General features: G+C 35.2%; 1 protein-coding gene across 15 annotated transcripts in view; it reads left to right on the forward strand.

Moving 5' to 3' along the window:
- Positions 1-17976, forward strand: part of LOC143232068 (WD repeat domain phosphoinositide-interacting protein 2-like) — a 70712-nt gene that overhangs the window by 23532 nt on the left and 29204 nt on the right. For all 15 annotated transcript variants that reach the window (XM_076467099.1, XM_076467111.1, XM_076467101.1 and 12 more), the window contains exon 4: positions 11753-11947. In XM_076467099.1, coding sequence (XP_076323214.1) covers positions 11753-11947 — 195 coding nt within the window. The remainder of the gene's footprint in view (positions 1-11752; positions 11948-17976) is intronic.

A 17976-nucleotide genomic window follows, 5' to 3' on the forward strand; every position in this document is an offset into this window, starting at 1 on the left:
TAAGCCATCAACAGATGACTGTGTGGCAACAGTAACTGACTGTATTATACAGGCATTTGCTCAATGTATTTCTAAAACCTTGACATGTTTTCACGATATTCTCGTCTGTGGTGGAATCCAACTTGTCACATGGCATGGAAGGCTCAAAAACGGGCCTGGAATGCTTTTTGTAGGTATTTCACACTCTCGCACTGCATCACTTTCCATCAGGCTTGTGCATATGCTAGGTGAGTAAGACGTCAAAGCCAGAAGGACACTTGGATCAAGTTCAGTCAGCATATCTTCTACTACCATTTTCTAAATCACATAGGACAAGATTTGAAAGGTTAGTGGGCAATATAATTCTGTACCCCTTTCGATCTTGCTCTCTGATGTCCAGAAAGTAGCTGATACCCAAATCATTGCTGATGCTCTAGGTGATAACTTTTGCTAAGTATCTAGTACTTCTGCTTCTTCCTCCACCCTTAAATGATCAAGACTCAGTCAGAGTGATCACCTTTTTCCATGAGAGCAGATTGTCTCTGACTGTAATTGCTCTTTACACTGGTGGAACTCAAACTGGCCCTTCATTGTTCTGGCAGTACATTGGATGGACCTAGTGATGTACACTATGAAATGCTGAACCATCTATCTCCTGCTTCTCTTGCTATTATGATTGTTCTTAATTGGATCTGGTAGGAAAATCTTTTTTCTGATGCCTGGTGTCAGGCTATTGTCCTACCTTTTTCTAAGACTGAGAAGGATCCCAAGATTTCTTCAAACTACCATCCAATTCCTATGATGAGTTGTTTCTGTAAGACCTCAAAGAGTATGGTTAATGCTCATCTTATTTGGTTCTTTGAATTAAACAACCTCCTCTCCCCACCCAGTGTGGGTTCCATCGTGGACCACCTGATTCGACTTGAAACGTCAATCAAAGAAGCCTTACTCAAACGTTATCTTTTATCAGTATTCTTTGACATTGAGAAGGCTTCTGATACAACATGGAGGTAAGGCATTTTGTGAGACCTCCGTATATATATGGGAAACATGGCCATTTATCCACTTTTATTAAATTTTTTTAATGAACAGACAATTCTAAGTTTGTGTGGGGTTGACACTTGCCTGTTCTTTTTTACAGACACTTGGAGTCCCTTAGGACTGTGTTTTGAATGTCACACTTTTCAGTATAAAGATTAATGCTGACACTGAAAAACTCCCACTCACTTTTGCGAACAGACTCTCTATTGACGACTTTCACATCTAATGTCAGTTGTTGAACATGAGGTATATTGAGCAGCAACCATAGACTGCCCTCAATCATTTACTGAAGTGGACCACAGCAAACAGCTTTAACTTCTCTCTCTCTCAAACTGTTTGCATGCACTTTTGCTGCCAACAGGATATTCACCTTGATCCTGAACTCAGTAGTTGTGCTGAAGTTGTGCTGCCTGTGGTCCCTGAGACAAAGTTTTGGGGGCTTATCTTTGACTGTAAGCTGACCTTTATACCACACATCAAGCAGCTAAGGATTAAATGTACAATAGCACTAAACATCCGTGTCCTCTCTTCCACCACTTGGGGAGGGGATCGATGTTCTATGCTAAAGATATATAGTGCTCTTATACGATTGAAACTTGACTATTGATCACTGTTCTGTGGCTCTACCAGGACCTCAGCCATCAAGATGCTGGACTTTATTCATTATTAAGAATTTTGGATCTGCACCGGGGCTTTCTGCACTTCCCCAGTTCAAAGCTTATACATAGTTTCATGAACCTACTTTGCACCTCCACTGTTTTCAACTGTCTTTACTATATGCTTTGAAAGTTCATTCCTTACCAAAGCATCCCATCTGAGGTTGTGTTTTCCTTCCTTGGCAGACCATGCTTTCTCAGAACAGATGATCTGTCATTGCTCCTTTTGGCCTTTGTATCCAGGTGCAATTGGATGAATTGGGTCTCTCCTTGAATAACATTGCTGTATCCCACCATGACTTATTAGTCCCCAAATGTGAGCTATCTTTAAGTCACCTGAGAAAAGCAGACACTCCCGATTGGAAATATTGTCTGTAATTTCTCTTGCCCTGAATCACATAGAAGCTTAGCAGTACAAATAATTTCACAATTTATACTGACTCAGTTCTCTGTTGGCCCTGGAATTACTTCATGTTAGTTCACAACTTGTTCTCACTGATATTCAAAACCGATTGGCCTATTTCAATTTAACATCTATTTCTAATGTTTCTGGATACCGGGTCACGTTGGTATTTGCAGGAACAAGTTTGCTGACACTACAGCTAAATCTATCTGCTCTGGCACTATCACTGTTATGCCTGTTCCATACATGGACTCTGGTCCTGTATTCAACATTTGGCTCCGTGCCAGTTAATAGTCAACTTGGAATGAGCAACATGAAACAAGCTTTTCCAAATAAAACCCCCTATTGGACATTGACCATCTTGCTTCCATAAAGATCGGAAAAATAAAATTGTTCTAACTAGACTATGCATTGATCACAGTTTTTTATTTAACTCATCGTATTCTTTTATCTGGGACTGATGCACTAATGTGTTTTCTGTGTAACACACAGGTCACAATAAGCCACATTTTACTGTCCTGCCGTCATTATGACTCAACTATGGCACAATTTTAAACGTGTTCTGTCCCAAGGTTTATCCATAACGTTAGACAGTGTTATTGGTAATGGTGACACTGTCCACTTTAGAAATTTTTTTAGTTTTTTAAAGGCCTTTTATTTTTTAATGCTATTTAAGTTTTTTAATTTATACATTAGGCCTTTGTTAATGCAATTTCCTTTTAAGAACTAAAGTACATCTAGTTCAGTTTGAAATTTTAAAATGGCTGTAATGTCAAATAACTCAACCAGGACTGGAAAGGCCAACTTCAGGTGACTCATGCTGCTGTTTGAACTACCTGTTAGTCATCCTGGTGAGTTGTTATTATAATTTTGCTCCACGTCTTTTAAAACTTTTATTACTTTCTGAAAATAGCCATAATGTCAAAAAGCTCAACCAGGACTGGAATGGCCAACTTCAGGTGACTCTCAGTGGTTTTGAACTTACCTCTTAGTCTTCCTGGCATTATGATAACTACAATTATGCTACAGAAAGTCCTTTACAACTTGTTTCACTGCAGTTTTTCTCTTACTGCTGTAAACTAGATGTAAAAATTGAATTTAGCACTATATGCTTTTAATTAAAAATTAAACTTTTTGTTTTACCTTAATTTCCTTTTTTGAATTTTATTAATTTTAATTTTAACTTTTTATTGGATGTTTGGCACAGATAGCTTAGATGCTTGGTGCCATAAAACACGAACCAACCAACTCAACACAAAACATCTCCTTTTCTGGTCTCCAGTTCTGCATCCTTGAGCTGTGGATGTCAGTGTTCTTATCTTAGACTGGTCTCACCTTCTGTATGCATACCCTCATTTTCATCTCATCCCTCATGTCCATGCTTTGAGGTATAAGAATCCTTTTTGAGTGCTGTTGAGTTTTCCTGCTTCATTAGTTGGAATCCAGCCCCCCCCCCCTCTTCCTCTGCTTCATTTATGCTCTTAGTCCAACAACATATTTTTTTTTTTTACCTTGGAGTACATTCCTTCTTGTCATTGCTGGTCATCTATTCACCTAAAGTTGATAAAAACATCTTTGACTTGAATAATGCCAGCATCAAGATGTAGCATAAAACTTTAAAAAGATGAAAAAAAATAATCCATAAACTGGGTGAAGTTGAACCACAGAAGATGTTAGGTGTGTACATCACCTGATGAAGCATTCTGATATGTACCAGAGATGTTCAGTTGGATTGATGTGCAGAAACTGTGTTGGCCAAAAGTATATACAAGAGAAATCTGTGCGAAGTTCATGGAGCCAGTCATACACTACACGAGCCCAATGAATGTTTACATTGTCAATTTGAAATATCTTATTATCTGAATATATGAGTAATATTAAAGGGTGCACTTGGTAGGCTGAATCCTAAGATACTTTCTCAGTGTCATCTGGTCTTTTAATGGGATGAGAGTTTCTAAATCATAACAGTTGAACATTTTCAGATCAGTACACAACTTATAGCAGCAGAATTAAATGTTGGAACACTGTACTCAAGAACAAAAAGTTTCTGAAATTTCTGCTGCATCTGGATCTTGTCATGAGATTGAAATAATGTAAAACAATATCAGTGATGATGAGAAAACCCACTTGTAGAGAAAAATATATATGTAAAAACAGTTGGTTTGGGTTGAGAAAAATTTTTATGTAAAGGAGCGAACAACATTTTGACCTACTTTGGTCATCGTCAGGTTTACAAAGAAAGAAAGAGGTAACTGACTGATAGCTGACTACATGTTTGAAGGGGGTTGTGTAGATGACACGATTGTGGGATTCACATCTACAGAACACACACTTAATTTTTTTCAATCACATTAACTTTATACATTTCACATTAACTTCACATTTGAACAGGAAGAAAACAAATATCATTTCTTAACCTCAATATTACAAGAGCCGATACACAATTTAAAACAGAAATTCACCTAAAAGTCACCATACTTGACTATACATTCCTTGAGGCTCAGCACATGAAACAAAACAACAACTCAACATATTAAGAAACCAAATATATACAGCCATAAAACTATGCTCACCAGATAAAATTAACGAATAATTAGACAAAATAACTGATACTTCATCAACATCAACAAGTTTCCTCCACAAACCATAGAAAACATTATATGCAAACACCTAAACAGAAAGCAAAATCAACTAAAAATAAATGTATCCCACGAATTAAAAAAATCATAAAACCATATACTGCTGCATACCATATATTTCCGACATCAACAGAAAAATAACCAACATTCTATATTGGAGAAACAAGTAGAAAAATGGAAGTCAGATTCAAAGAACACAAAGTCACCTTCACACATTTTCGAATGCTGCAAGTCAAATAAACACAATATAACAATAGAAAACACCAAAATACTAAATAAAGAAGCAAACATAAACAAATGCAAAATTAAAGAAGCCTTACTTATACAACAACTCAAGCCCAAAATAAACCAATACAAAGGAATACCTTTTTACCTATATTAATAAATATAGCATCTCAACACACCCTCTACATTCCTGCACTCAGTTACACAACCCCCTTCCAACATGTGGTCTGCTATTGGTCAGTTACCTCTTTCTTTTTTTGTGAACCTGACAGACCAAAGAAGGTCAATGTTTTTTGGCTCCTCTACATAAAAATTTTCTCAACCCAAGCCAGCCGTTTTTACATACATATTTTAAAACTATTTGTTACACCACATGACTTTCTTGCATTGGCTCAGAGTCCATTCTTAGTGATTAAAATGACACTGTAGGTGGCATATCCAGTTCTCCCCTCGGTGTGGATTCCTGTACGTGGTGAGGGGACCTCCCAGGGAAGGTTCTGTTCTTTCAGGTTAGTTCCTCTGAGATCTAAACATCCACTCACATGTTTGCCATGCATGGTAACCCGTGAAGGGGAGAAGAAGATCCTGGTGGTTGAGGGGTCCAACCCTAACACACCACTTTGTCCTGTAGACGGGAGGCCTTTGGGTAGTCCCCCCTTGGGTCAGTTGGCTGGTCCACTTGGGCTAGAGTCAACCAAGTACCAGTGTTGGAAGTTCTCAATGGGTGTTGTGGACATTGTATCTGATGCTGGTGTTTGGGTATAGTGCTCACGAAACCCTGGCATTGTTGCAATGTTTTGCTTGACATTGTTGTGGACCTCATAGGGCTTCATGATGGGTGGCATCAGTGGGCACTGAAATTTTCTTTTTTTCCTATGGATCTTCCTAATAGGTAAACAACCACATCTTGAAGATTCTGATCAGCAATCTTCAACATCTGTACCACCAGTTGTACCTCATTTTCTCATCCTACATTCTCTTTCAGAGAAATCTTTAGGGCAAATGTCCCCTTTTTGATTTAGAAGGGACTGGATGGACTTGCTGGCTCTCCAAAGTCCGTAAAGAAGCTTCGATCTGGAGACATATTGGTTGAAACATCCACATCCCAACACAGTGATTTCCTCTTGAATTCAAAGGCAATTGGGGATATACCTATTGAGGTTACACCTCATGCTACATTGAATTAATCACTAGGAGTTATTGTTGAGAGGGATATGAAGAACATTCCCAATTCAGAGATTCTTGCTGGTTTCTTCACTCAAGGAGTTTCTGTAGTGATGCACATTTCCACTTGCAAAGATGGAGTTGCACTGCTGACAAATATCCTTGTTTTGACATTTACATCACCACGTGCACCTACCACCATCAAGGCAGATTATCTTAATTGCAGGGTATGGCCATACATTTTAAACCCTCTCAGATGTTTCCATTGTCAGATGTTCAGTCATTCAAAGACATCATGTCGTAGTTCCCTAACATGCTCGTTGTGATGACAAGGATCACAATGCCTATGAGTGTGAAATGGACCCACATTGTGTCAGTTGCAATGGTTCTCACACTTCCTACTTTCGTTCTTGCCCTAAATGGTTGGAGCTTTTGAAAACGACTCATAACATTACTTATTCTGGGGCTCGAAAATTGCTGTCCACCACTTCATCTTGGACATATACTGTTGCACTTCATTTCACAACTACAGTGGGAGTGCAGACAGATCTCTCTGTGCCTCCAAGAGAATCATTCTCAAAACAAATGAAAAGCCTTTTGATCTCCATGATTAAAAAAGTTGATGAATGAACTTCTACACTCATCTCTGTTCCTCCCACACATTTCAACAAACACCACAATCAACATTCTTTGGTTCCAGGTACAGGCATTTCTTTGGATACATCTTTTTCTCTCACCCCCAGATGCAAAACAGTCATTCGTTTGTGTCTTCAGTCACTGGAATCCCCTTCCAACAAAAAAGACCTGCTCAATCAAATCAGGGCAAGATCCATGGAGGTTGATCAACCTCCCTTGAATAAGGACAGTAAAGAAAAAAGACGTGGTTGTAAACAGAAGTGTTCTCCAGCCAATTTGTCGACACATCATTAAAAATGGCCACCTTGATACAATTGAACTCTCGAGGTTTACAATCTAATCTGGATGACATCAAAACACTGATTGCTTCCTACCATCCTGTATATCTTTCCTTACAGGAAACATTTCTAAAACCTGCTGATACAGTCACCTTTTGGCAATTTTCTCTGTACAGAAATGACAGGCTGTGTGATGGAAGAGTATGTGGAGGGGTGGCACTGTTAGTTGATCAGCATGTGCCCACGCTGTCTTTGTCACTCAACACACCCTTGGAGGCTGTAGCCATCCGTGTTTCCCTGGGTCATACAATCACTTTTTGTTATCTCTACTTGTAACCTGGAAAGACATTTGATCAATCAGACCTTGATACTTTCATTGAACAGTTGCCATCTCCCTTTCTAATCCTGGGGGATTTAATGGGCATCATCCCCTTTGGGGAAGTGCTGTTATTGATAGGAGGGATTGCCCTGTAGAGCATATGCTCTCTGATTACAACGTTTTTTCTTTTCAATACTGGTTCTTCCACTTATTTTCATGCACTTAGGTAATCCTTTGTGGCTATTGATCTCTCAGTTTGCTACCCTTCATTTTTCTTCCATTTTTCATGGAGGGTTGACAATAATCCACGAGGCAGTGATCATTTTCCTATACTTTTGAGAGAGACTGGCCGTTGTCGATGCCACCCAACAAGCGTGCCCCGATGGAAGCTGGATCAGGCAGACTGGTCCACTTTCACTGCTCTTGCAAAACTTGATTCTGCCATCATCTGTTAGCCATCAATAGATGACTGTGTGGCAGCAGTAACTGACTGTATTATACAAGCAGCTGCTCAATGTATTCCCAAAACCTTCACACGTTTTCCACTATATTCTCATCTGTGATAGAATCCTGCCTGCCACATGGCATTGAAGGCTCAAAAACGGGCCTGAGATACTTTCTGTAGATATCCCACAATTTCAAACTGCATCACTTTCCAACGGGCCTGTGCACATGCTAGGTGGGTAAGACATCAAAGCCAGAAGGAATCTTGGATCAAGTTTACAATCAGCATATCTTCTATTACCATTTCCTAAGTAGTATGGGACAGGGTTTGAAAGGTCAGTGGGCACTACACTTCTGTCCCCCTCTCGATCTTACTCTGATGGCCAAGAAGTAGCTGATATCGGGAGCATTGCCGATATCCTAGGTAAAAGCTTTTGCTGGATACCTAGCACTTCTGCTTGTTCCTCCACCTTCTTGGCCATCAAGACTCAGGCAGAGCGATCACCTCTTTCCTTCGAACTGATTGTCTCTATGACTATAATCGTCCCTTTACACTGGTGGAACTGAAACTGGCCCTTCATCGGTCTGGCAGTACATCTGTTGGACCAGATGATGTACACTATGACATGCTGTGCCATCCATCTCCTGCTTCTCTTGATATTCTTCTAATTGTTTTTAATTGCATCTGGCAGGAGAATGTTTTTCCTAATGCCTGGCAACAGGCTATTAACTTACCTTTTCTTCAAACTGCCATCCAATTGCTATGATGAGCTGTCTCTGTTTGGTTCCTTGAATCAAACAACCTCCTCTTGCCCACTCAAAGTGGGTTCTAATGCCAACGCTCTACCATGGACCATCTGATTTGACTTGAAACATCAATCAGAGAAGCCTTTTTCAAACGGCATCATCTTGTATCAATATTCTTTGACATTGAGAAGACTTATGACACAACATGGAGATATGGCATTTCGTGAGACCTCCATATATATGGGTTATGTGGCCATTTATCCATTTTTATTAAAAAATTTTTAATGGACAGGAGATTCCATGTTTGTGTGAGTTTGACACTTTCCCATTCTTTTCTACAGGAACTTGGAGTCCCTCAGAGCAGTGTTTTGAGTGTCACACTTTTCAGTATAAAAATTAATACCATCACTGAACAACTCCCTCTCACTGTTGCAAACAGGCTCTATGTCGAAGACTTTCACATCTTATGTTAGTCGTCAAACATGAGATATATTGAGCGGCAACTACAAACTGCTTTCGATGTTATACTGAAATGGACCACAGCAAACGGCTTTAATTTTTCTCTCTAAAACCGTTTGCATGCACTTTTGTCGCCAGTGGGGTATTCACCCTGATCCTGAACTCCGTATCGGTGAAGTTTTGCTGCCTGTGGTCCCTGAGACCAAGTTCATGGGGTTTATCTTTGTAAGCTGACCTTTTATACCACACGTTAAGCAACTACAGGTCAAATGTACAAAAGCACTGAACATCCTCCGTGTCCTCTTTGTTCTCTGTTTGGGAGCGGATCGATGTTCTATATTAAATATATATTGTGCTCTTATTCAATCAAAACTCAACTATGGATCACTGGTCTATGGCTCTGCCAGACCCTCAGCCTTTAAAAATGCTGGACCCCATTGATCATCAAAAATTTCGGCTCTGCGCTGGGGTTTTCCACACCTTCGCCATGTGCAACTGTTTTACTATATTCTTCAAAACTCTGTTCCTTACCAAAGCATCGCACCAGAGGTTGTGTTTTCCTTCCTCAGTGGGCCATGCTTTTTCTGAACAGATGATCTGCCATTGCTTCTTTTGGTCTTTGCATCCAGGTGCAGTTGGATTAATTGGGTCTATTCTTGGATTACCTTGCAGTATCCACTGGTCAGCCCATCCCACCATGGCTTATTATAGTCCCCAACTATGACCTTTCTTTAAGTTATCTGAGAAGAGCAGATACTCCCGATTGAAAGTATTGTCTTTTATTTACTGAGCATCTTTCAAACCATTCTTCCAGTACTATTTATAAGGATTATTCAAAATCAGGTGACTGTATAAATTTTGTTATGGTTTGTTCTTTGGTGGTTGTTGGCAGAATCCCCTCTACAACTTTTGTGTTCACTGCTGAACTGTACACCATTTCTCTTGTCCTGGATCATATTGAGCTAAGCAGTACTGCAACTTCACTATTTTTACTGACACACTTAGTTCTCTACTGGCTCTGGAATCACTTCATGTTGGTTCACACCCTGTTCTCAATGATATTCAAAACCGACTGGCCTATTTTTCATTAATATATACTTCTCTCCAGTTTTTCTGAATATCAGGCTATGTTGGTATTTATGGTAAGGAGCTTGCAGACACGGCAGCTAAATCTATCTGCTCTGCCACTATCATCTCAGTGCCTATTCCATACATGAACTATGGTCCTGTATTCAAGGCTTAGCTCTATGCCAGCTGGCAGTTGACTTGGAGTGAGCAATGCAAAAACAAGCTTTTCCAAATAGAACTCTACATTGGACTTAGGCTGTCTTGCTTTTGTAAGGATTGGAAGGAGGAAGTTCTAACTTGACTAAGCATTGATCACAGTTTTTTAACTCATCATTTTCTTTTATCTGAAACTGATGCACCAGTTTGTAGTCTATGTAACACTCAAATCACTATAAGCCACATTTTACTTTCTTGTCATCGTTACAACTCTCAATGATGGCATCATTTTAAACATGTTATGTCCAAAGGTTTGTCCATAACATTAGACACTGTTATTGGTGACTGTGACAATGTCCACCTTGATAAAGTTTTTAGTTTTTTAAAGGCCATTAATCTTTTTAATGTCATTTAAGTGTTTTATATTTGTTAATTAAACCTTTTTTATTGTGGTTACCTTTTAAGAATCACAATCTCTTTAGTTCGATTTGAAATGAGAAAATGTCCATAACATTAAATAACTTGACCCCAGAATTGGAAAGGCCAACTTCAGGTGACTAACACTGCTGTTTGATCTGTTAGTCATACTGGTGAGTTATTATGACACTTTTGCTGCATGCCTTTTAAAACTTTTATTACTTTAATTTTTGATAATGGCTGTAATGACACAACTCGGTACCAGGACTGGAAAGGCCAACTTCAGGTGACTGAAGGTGGTTTTTGTACTCACCTGTTAGTCTTCCTGGCAGGTTATGAAAATTACCATTATGCTACAGAAAGTCCTTTACAACTTCTCTTGCTGTGGTTTCTCTCTTAACATTGTAGACTAGATGTCAACATTGATTTTATGCTATTTATGTTTTTAAATGCTGTTTTGTTTTACCTTCAGCTCCTTTTATTAATTTTACTACATTTACTTTAGTTTTACCTTTATACTGGACGTTTGGCACAGATAATCTAGCTGCTTTGTGCCATAAAACACTAAATCAACCAATATCTAGTTCTTGTCCAAAATCAGAGGCTTGTATAGAGGTGCCTGGATGTTAAACCCAGTTCTATGAAGATTTTTGCGTAGTGTTATGATCCTGCTCATGTTCAACCCATTATTTGTGGTAACCATTTCATACCTGTGACTTCTCATCATGAATCCAATGAATTATCTACCTCTACTGGTTGTACTTCTATAATGATCAGAATTCTGCATATTGGTGAATGTTTTTTTCTGTTTATTTTCTTGGTAGACATATTAGTCAAGTTAGGTACTTTGAGAGAAGCACATGCTTTGATCTACTTGCATGCATCTTGTACAACCTGTATTATTTATTGATATTCTCTACTGTACTCCCTGTTTTTAACGTTTTTTGATGATGTGGAGCACTGTGATCCAGTTTATTTTACATAATAGTTCAGTAGTGAGTTTAAGAATAGTATTATTAAAACCCTCTAATCAGATGTATGTTGCCATTGGCAAATGTAAAATTAAAAATACTTTACTAATGTTTAGAAGTTGTTTCAATGTACCAGTTCTGCCTTTTCAGAGACTTGTTGTCTGTCTTGAAGAAAGTCTGTACATACACAACATCAGGGACATGAAGGTTTTACATACAATAAGGGATACACCACCTAATCCTCACGGAATATGCACACTCTCTGCTAGCGGTGACAACTGTTACTTGGCTTTTCCAGGCAGTAACACAATAGGAGAAGTTCAGATATTTGATGCTGATAACTTGGTAAGATGTTTTATTTGTTACTGTTGCTGTTGGATACAAAGCAATAGAAATGTTAGGTTTATAATATCTGTTGTTCTAAGTTATTCAAAGTGATGCATTTGCTGTTAGTCATCATTACAGTAAAATCTGAATATTTTGTGAAAAAAATAAGAATTAGTGGTATTTGATAAAACTTTCATGCTTAAGTGTTTATTCAAAACGATAAGTGTTATTGACTGCATGATTTAGCAGTTTGTTTCATACCTTTCATTCTAGTTGACTATAATGTAACTTAACCTGCTTCTGCATCATAGTTGTAGCTGCAAAAAATATTTTATAAGACTTTCATTAGTTTCTTATGTTTGATTACTGCTAGAACTTGCATTTTAGAAAGAAAAACATCTTGCTATCACTGAAGAAAATTGTAGGTATATAGAATATTAATCCCAGTTTCAACAGTAAAACTGGGAAATATTGAAGAGAATCTACAGACTTAAATTATTATATTAAAGAAAGTTAGCTATGGATTTTGGTCACATTTGTATTAATTTCTCCATTGCAGCTTGAAATTGGAGATGTGTAAAAGTAGCATTTCAGACCAATATTTACATACACACAAAAATAAAATAATCACACTTTAGCACACATGACTTAAATTCCAAAGATTCATAATATGGCTTACCCAAAGCTTAAAAAAATAACAAATACAAACTGACAACTGAAGAGAACAAACATCACAATTAAACACTGACTAAACATTAGTAATGTCACAGTATTTCACACATTAAAAAGTTAAAATAAATAAGCAGCAGAAAAGTTCAACTTATTGAACAAAAAGAATAATGTTTATAATAATTACAAAGGCCAAACACTTATTTTTATTTTAGGTTAATGAGAATGAATCGGGAGGTGCTCAAGGTGTTCATAATAAAGCAAATCATTACATTTAGCCAAGAATTTTATTAAATATTATTCTTATCTACTGTACCCATGTTTCAGCAGATAGTGTTCAGCAGTAGCTCATTAGAATCAAGATTTGTGGTAGTATGGTTGTTTCTTAGAATATATTTTTAGTGGATTGCTAGTATCACCAATGCAGTTATCACAGAAGTATGTCATTTCATATATTACATTTTTAACAATACAAGAGTAATATCTAGTCCATTGTTTATAGCAAGACAATATTTTGTTGTAAAATCACTTTCTTGTTAAAAGCCAAATGAATAAATAATTTTTAGTACAATTCTCATATTTCATACAATATAAATCTCTAACCTAGATTTTTACAGCTTTAATAATGCTTTTTGAAAATATCCTGAGCAAAAGATAGTCTATATGTCATTATCAGTCTGTGAAGGTTTACTGAACTGCTTTTGTCTTCTCTATTTGTACGCCCGGCATGGCCAAGCGTGTTAAGGCGTGCAACTAGTAATCTGAGGGTCGCAGGTTCGAATCCCGGTCGCACCAAACATACTCGCCCTCCCAGCCGTTGAGGCGTTATAATGTGACGGCCAATCCCACTATTCATTGGTAAAAGAGTAGCTCAAGAGTTGGCAGTGGGTGGTGATGACTAACTGCCTTCCCTCTAGTCTTACACTGCTAAATGAGGGACGGCTACCACAGATAGCCCTCGAGAAGCTTTGTGCAAAATTCCAAAACAAACAAACAATTCTCTATTTGAATGAAAGATTTTAAAAATTTGTGAAATATAGTTATTAGGGTAGCCATTACAACAAAGATTAAGTCTGACCTAGTGGTCATATTACTATTTTTGTTCCAGGTTCTTTCAATTCTTTAAAGTTGTCTATAAATTTTGCAGTAGTCAGTATTAGGTGGATGTTATGAATTTAAATGTAAAATCAATAATTAAATAGTAATTTAGTAAGTTTGTTACTATCAACAGAAACATTTTACATGGAATTAATGTAGAGAAATACAAACTTATCAAGATAAGACTAGACAATATTTTTGATGACAAGAAACCCACTTGAAATAAAAATATCTCAAAGGCTGGTATGGGTATTAACACTTATTGATAAGGAGAGAACAACATTTTGACATTCCTAGGTCATCTTCAGGTTTAATAACTTGTGATTTGCTGTTGCTTAATAACTAATTCTTTACAGAAGCCTGAAGATGACCTAGGAAGGTCGAAACATTCTCTCCTTATCAATAAGTGTTAATGCCTATTATACCAGCCATTCTAAGATACAGACTAGACAATAAATCTAAGAAATTTTCTAATCAAAACTTCAATGCTTTCAAAGGCATGGATAAAAATTTAGAATGAGAGCAACAGCAATGTTGTCACCTGTAGCAATACACATATTTGTTCATTCAATTTAAATTAGTTAATTAAAAGATGGATAATATTCTCAACCATTTGAGGTGGTATATCTCAAGTGTCAATGAGAAAAGATTTGATTTTATAAGATTTGTATTTGCATTGATTTATTCCTGTATGAAAATAGAGGGACACATGGCAACAATATTGAGAGTGAATAACATATCCAAGCTACCATAAATCTTGATTCTAAGAAAAATCCCTGAACACTTTCTAATGAAAGATGGTACATTAGATAAAACACTGTTTAATATTGAGCACCTAACAAAATGTAATATTTTTCTTGATTATAAATTCAAAGTATAGGCCTTTATAATTGTTTCTGTTGTTGTTGTTGTTGTTGTTTAATAATTTGTGGTTTACTGTTGCTTAATCACTAATTCTTACAGTACATGTGTGGTAACATTGGGCATTACCATTGTTAAGTTGGTTTTAATTGTTGTTTATGTTATTTTCAGTGATAGCTTTATATTTGTGTTGGATGCTCTTATCCTTGAAAGGTGTGTGCCAAATATTGTATTTTATCCTGGAGTTTGAATATTATTTTTTGTAAACATGTTTTCAGTTCTTCAATCCAATGTGTAAGTTTTAAAAATTAATATGCATTTCAGATTCATGTTTTGTCTCCCACAAATCAGTGAGTAATAAGGTTTTCACTCAATGTCTGAACAGTGAAAGTTTTTATGAATGTATGTATTGTAATATATTAATTAATGGTTTAATTGCTGAAAGCTGGGAAAATATTAGAAATTCAATATTTCTAAAAATTGTTATAAAAACAAGTTATCTACAGTTGTTTTTTTTGTTTTTTTAGCATTTCTCAGAATTTAATCATTGCAACTCAAAGTCAGGGATGTTTAAAAAAATACCACTTTCATCTTTTATCTGCAATTTCCCAGTTAATATATTGAATTTTATATTTAGTTTGATTTCTTAATTATATTCCTATAATATTGGCTCTTGGGTGGTTATGAAATTATACGAAACTCGACTTTTATCATAAATAAAAGATTCTGAAATGAATTCAGAAGTCTCTCCTTAACTTTTTATTGCTAATATAAATATGTATAGTATGTGTGCACAAGGAAGCAAATATACTTTTGAAATGAGTAATGACTTCCTTTAACAAAATGGTTTGTTAGGGTTAATTTGGTTCTAATTTTATAAAAATATTCCAGAGTCAAAGGACCTTTTTCCATAATAATAATAATAATAACAAAACTCCATAAACCTCTTCCAGTTTTGGTTTAAAAAAAATATAAATATCTCAAATAATTTTATAAACTTTTGAACATTTCAGTTTCAAAATATCTTGTAATTCAAGTGGCAAAAGTTAGAGATACTTTTGTTCCCATTGACATTCTAGAACTTTGTTGATGTCTATTACTTTTATAAATAACATAACAGGTAATTAAATTAAGGTTAAAACCTTTACTTATCACTTTATTAAAATGTGAATGTAATGAATCTGGAAAAATATCTAAATATTGAATAACTTTTAAACCATATTTGTCTTTGATATTTGGGTGAAGGGAAGCAACGTCTAACAATATTAAAATATTATTTTCAATTTTCTTTGGTAAGTGATTAATAAAATCAAAATCAACTTTTAAATAATTTTGTACCTGAGATGTAAATAGTTTTTAAAATTGTCCTTTACAGAACTAAGTGGCTCATTCACCTTATTTTCTCCACCTATAACTGGTCTTCTAGAAATTTTTGTAGGACTATCTAGAGATATTTCACCTTACCTTTTTCTAAAATTTCTTTAAATACTTTACATGTATAATTTTGCATAATACATAATGTTTCCAGTTAATGTTTGCTCAACAAATTTTTTTTTCTTAATATATAATACTCAAATTATTTTATATTAATTTCTTCTTTGACATTATTTATAATTTTGAAATATTTATAGAAGACATATTTAAGTTTTTATCATATAAATATTTTAAAACCAAATTATCATAGTACTCTTGATCATTATAACAAAAACTTTAACACTTTTTGATTGAAAATCTATTTTCATATTTTTCAATTCAACTTCCTAACTTGGAAGTTCAACACAGATAATTAAAATATCATTATCCAGAAAGTGTAATAGGAATATGGTTTTTAATTAGCTAAAATTAAAAGAACAAATTTTCTTTTATAATAAAGCATTACTACAGAGTTAAAATTAATACCAGTTATATCTGAAAAGAATTTCAAGTAAAACTTAAAGCTAAATTTTAAAAACATACAAAGATAAGCTAAAAATTTTTGTGCTGTCTTAAATTAGAGAAATTTTCAAAATTCTGATTAAGGGATTTTCTGCTGCAGCAAACAAAATTGTTACATTTATGAGAAAGATTATATTAAATATATTATAGCCTTATTGGATAGAAAATATTTTTATAAACTTTAGATTTAGTTGTAATTTGCATAATGTTATTTATGTGCTATCCTATTTATTATTATAAAATATAGATTGCAGTGATAGATAATTTATCTATGAGAATAAATTTACACAACTCATATTTAAAAAACAAACAAATAATAGCCAATTAAGTAATAACACAATAAGTGTATTCTGGAGAAATATACTGTAGAAGAACATTTTTATAAGATTTTCTATTTTAGTATTATTGTTTAACATAGAGTTTAAAATGTAAAGCTTTAAGGTAAGTTTGAAGTTTTTAAGTAGGTCTTTGATAAAAATCTTATTTTAAAAATTGAAAGGTATCCTGGATTATACAAAACTCGTGGCTTTCTATATATGTGTGGTATATCTTTTTTCTGAATGAATAGTAATAAAGAAGTTTTTTTGAAACATTTTTGGTCACTTTTATATTGTATTGTGTGTATGTGTTTGTTTCTAGAAATGAGTGGTCCATTAAAGATTTGAAAACTAATTAGAGCATAATTGTAAAACTTCATGATGATGAATGCATAGGTTTTGTCTCTTACGGAGAAAAAACCTACTTAATAAAGAAAATGACAAATTTTTCACAGTGCTTCTGCTGTATAGATTATCAACAGGTATCAAACTACACATCTTTAGGACAGAATTAAAAACATACTGAAAGATTGTGAGAGCAACTTCTAATGCCTCTTCATATCTATTAAAAAATCTCAAATCTTTATGCTCTAAAACTCCCAACTTGTATGAAATGTCTAAATATAAAATAGGTGTACCATTTAGACCCATAGTTTCTATGCTGAATTCTCCTCTCGTTCCTTTGTATAATTATCTTATATTATAATATTTCCATCAAACTAAAGAAATTATAGCAAATGTTTGAGCATACATTGATTATTATCCTGAACATATGACACTAAAAAATAGTACATAATGGTACAGTTAATTAACATCACAATAAAAAGCTTGAGTGAACTTTGTAGCCTGATGCCTTTCATGATCTTTAGAGAAGATTGTAATGCTATGAAAGAAGAGTGAAGTAATAACCTCTGATAATCGATTATTACTTAACTGGGAGGGGCAGTGATACAGAAATGTATTCTATATAGCTGAAAGATTTTGTTCCAGTTGTATATTTATGTATAACTCTTTATTTTTGTGTTCTCTTTCTGCACATTACACCCACTTCTGAAATCCTAGTTTTTGCAATTTGTATTTAGTCGTTAATTAAACCTCTGTAACAACATATTTTTGCTTCATATACAACGTGGTTCTGGGAGTTTTATTTCCTTATTTTTCAGTCTG

This window comes from Tachypleus tridentatus, chromosome 11 (assembly GCF_004210375.1).
Source record: "Tachypleus tridentatus isolate NWPU-2018 chromosome 11, ASM421037v1, whole genome shotgun sequence".
Taxonomy (NCBI): domain Eukaryota; kingdom Metazoa; phylum Arthropoda; class Merostomata; order Xiphosura; family Limulidae; genus Tachypleus; species Tachypleus tridentatus.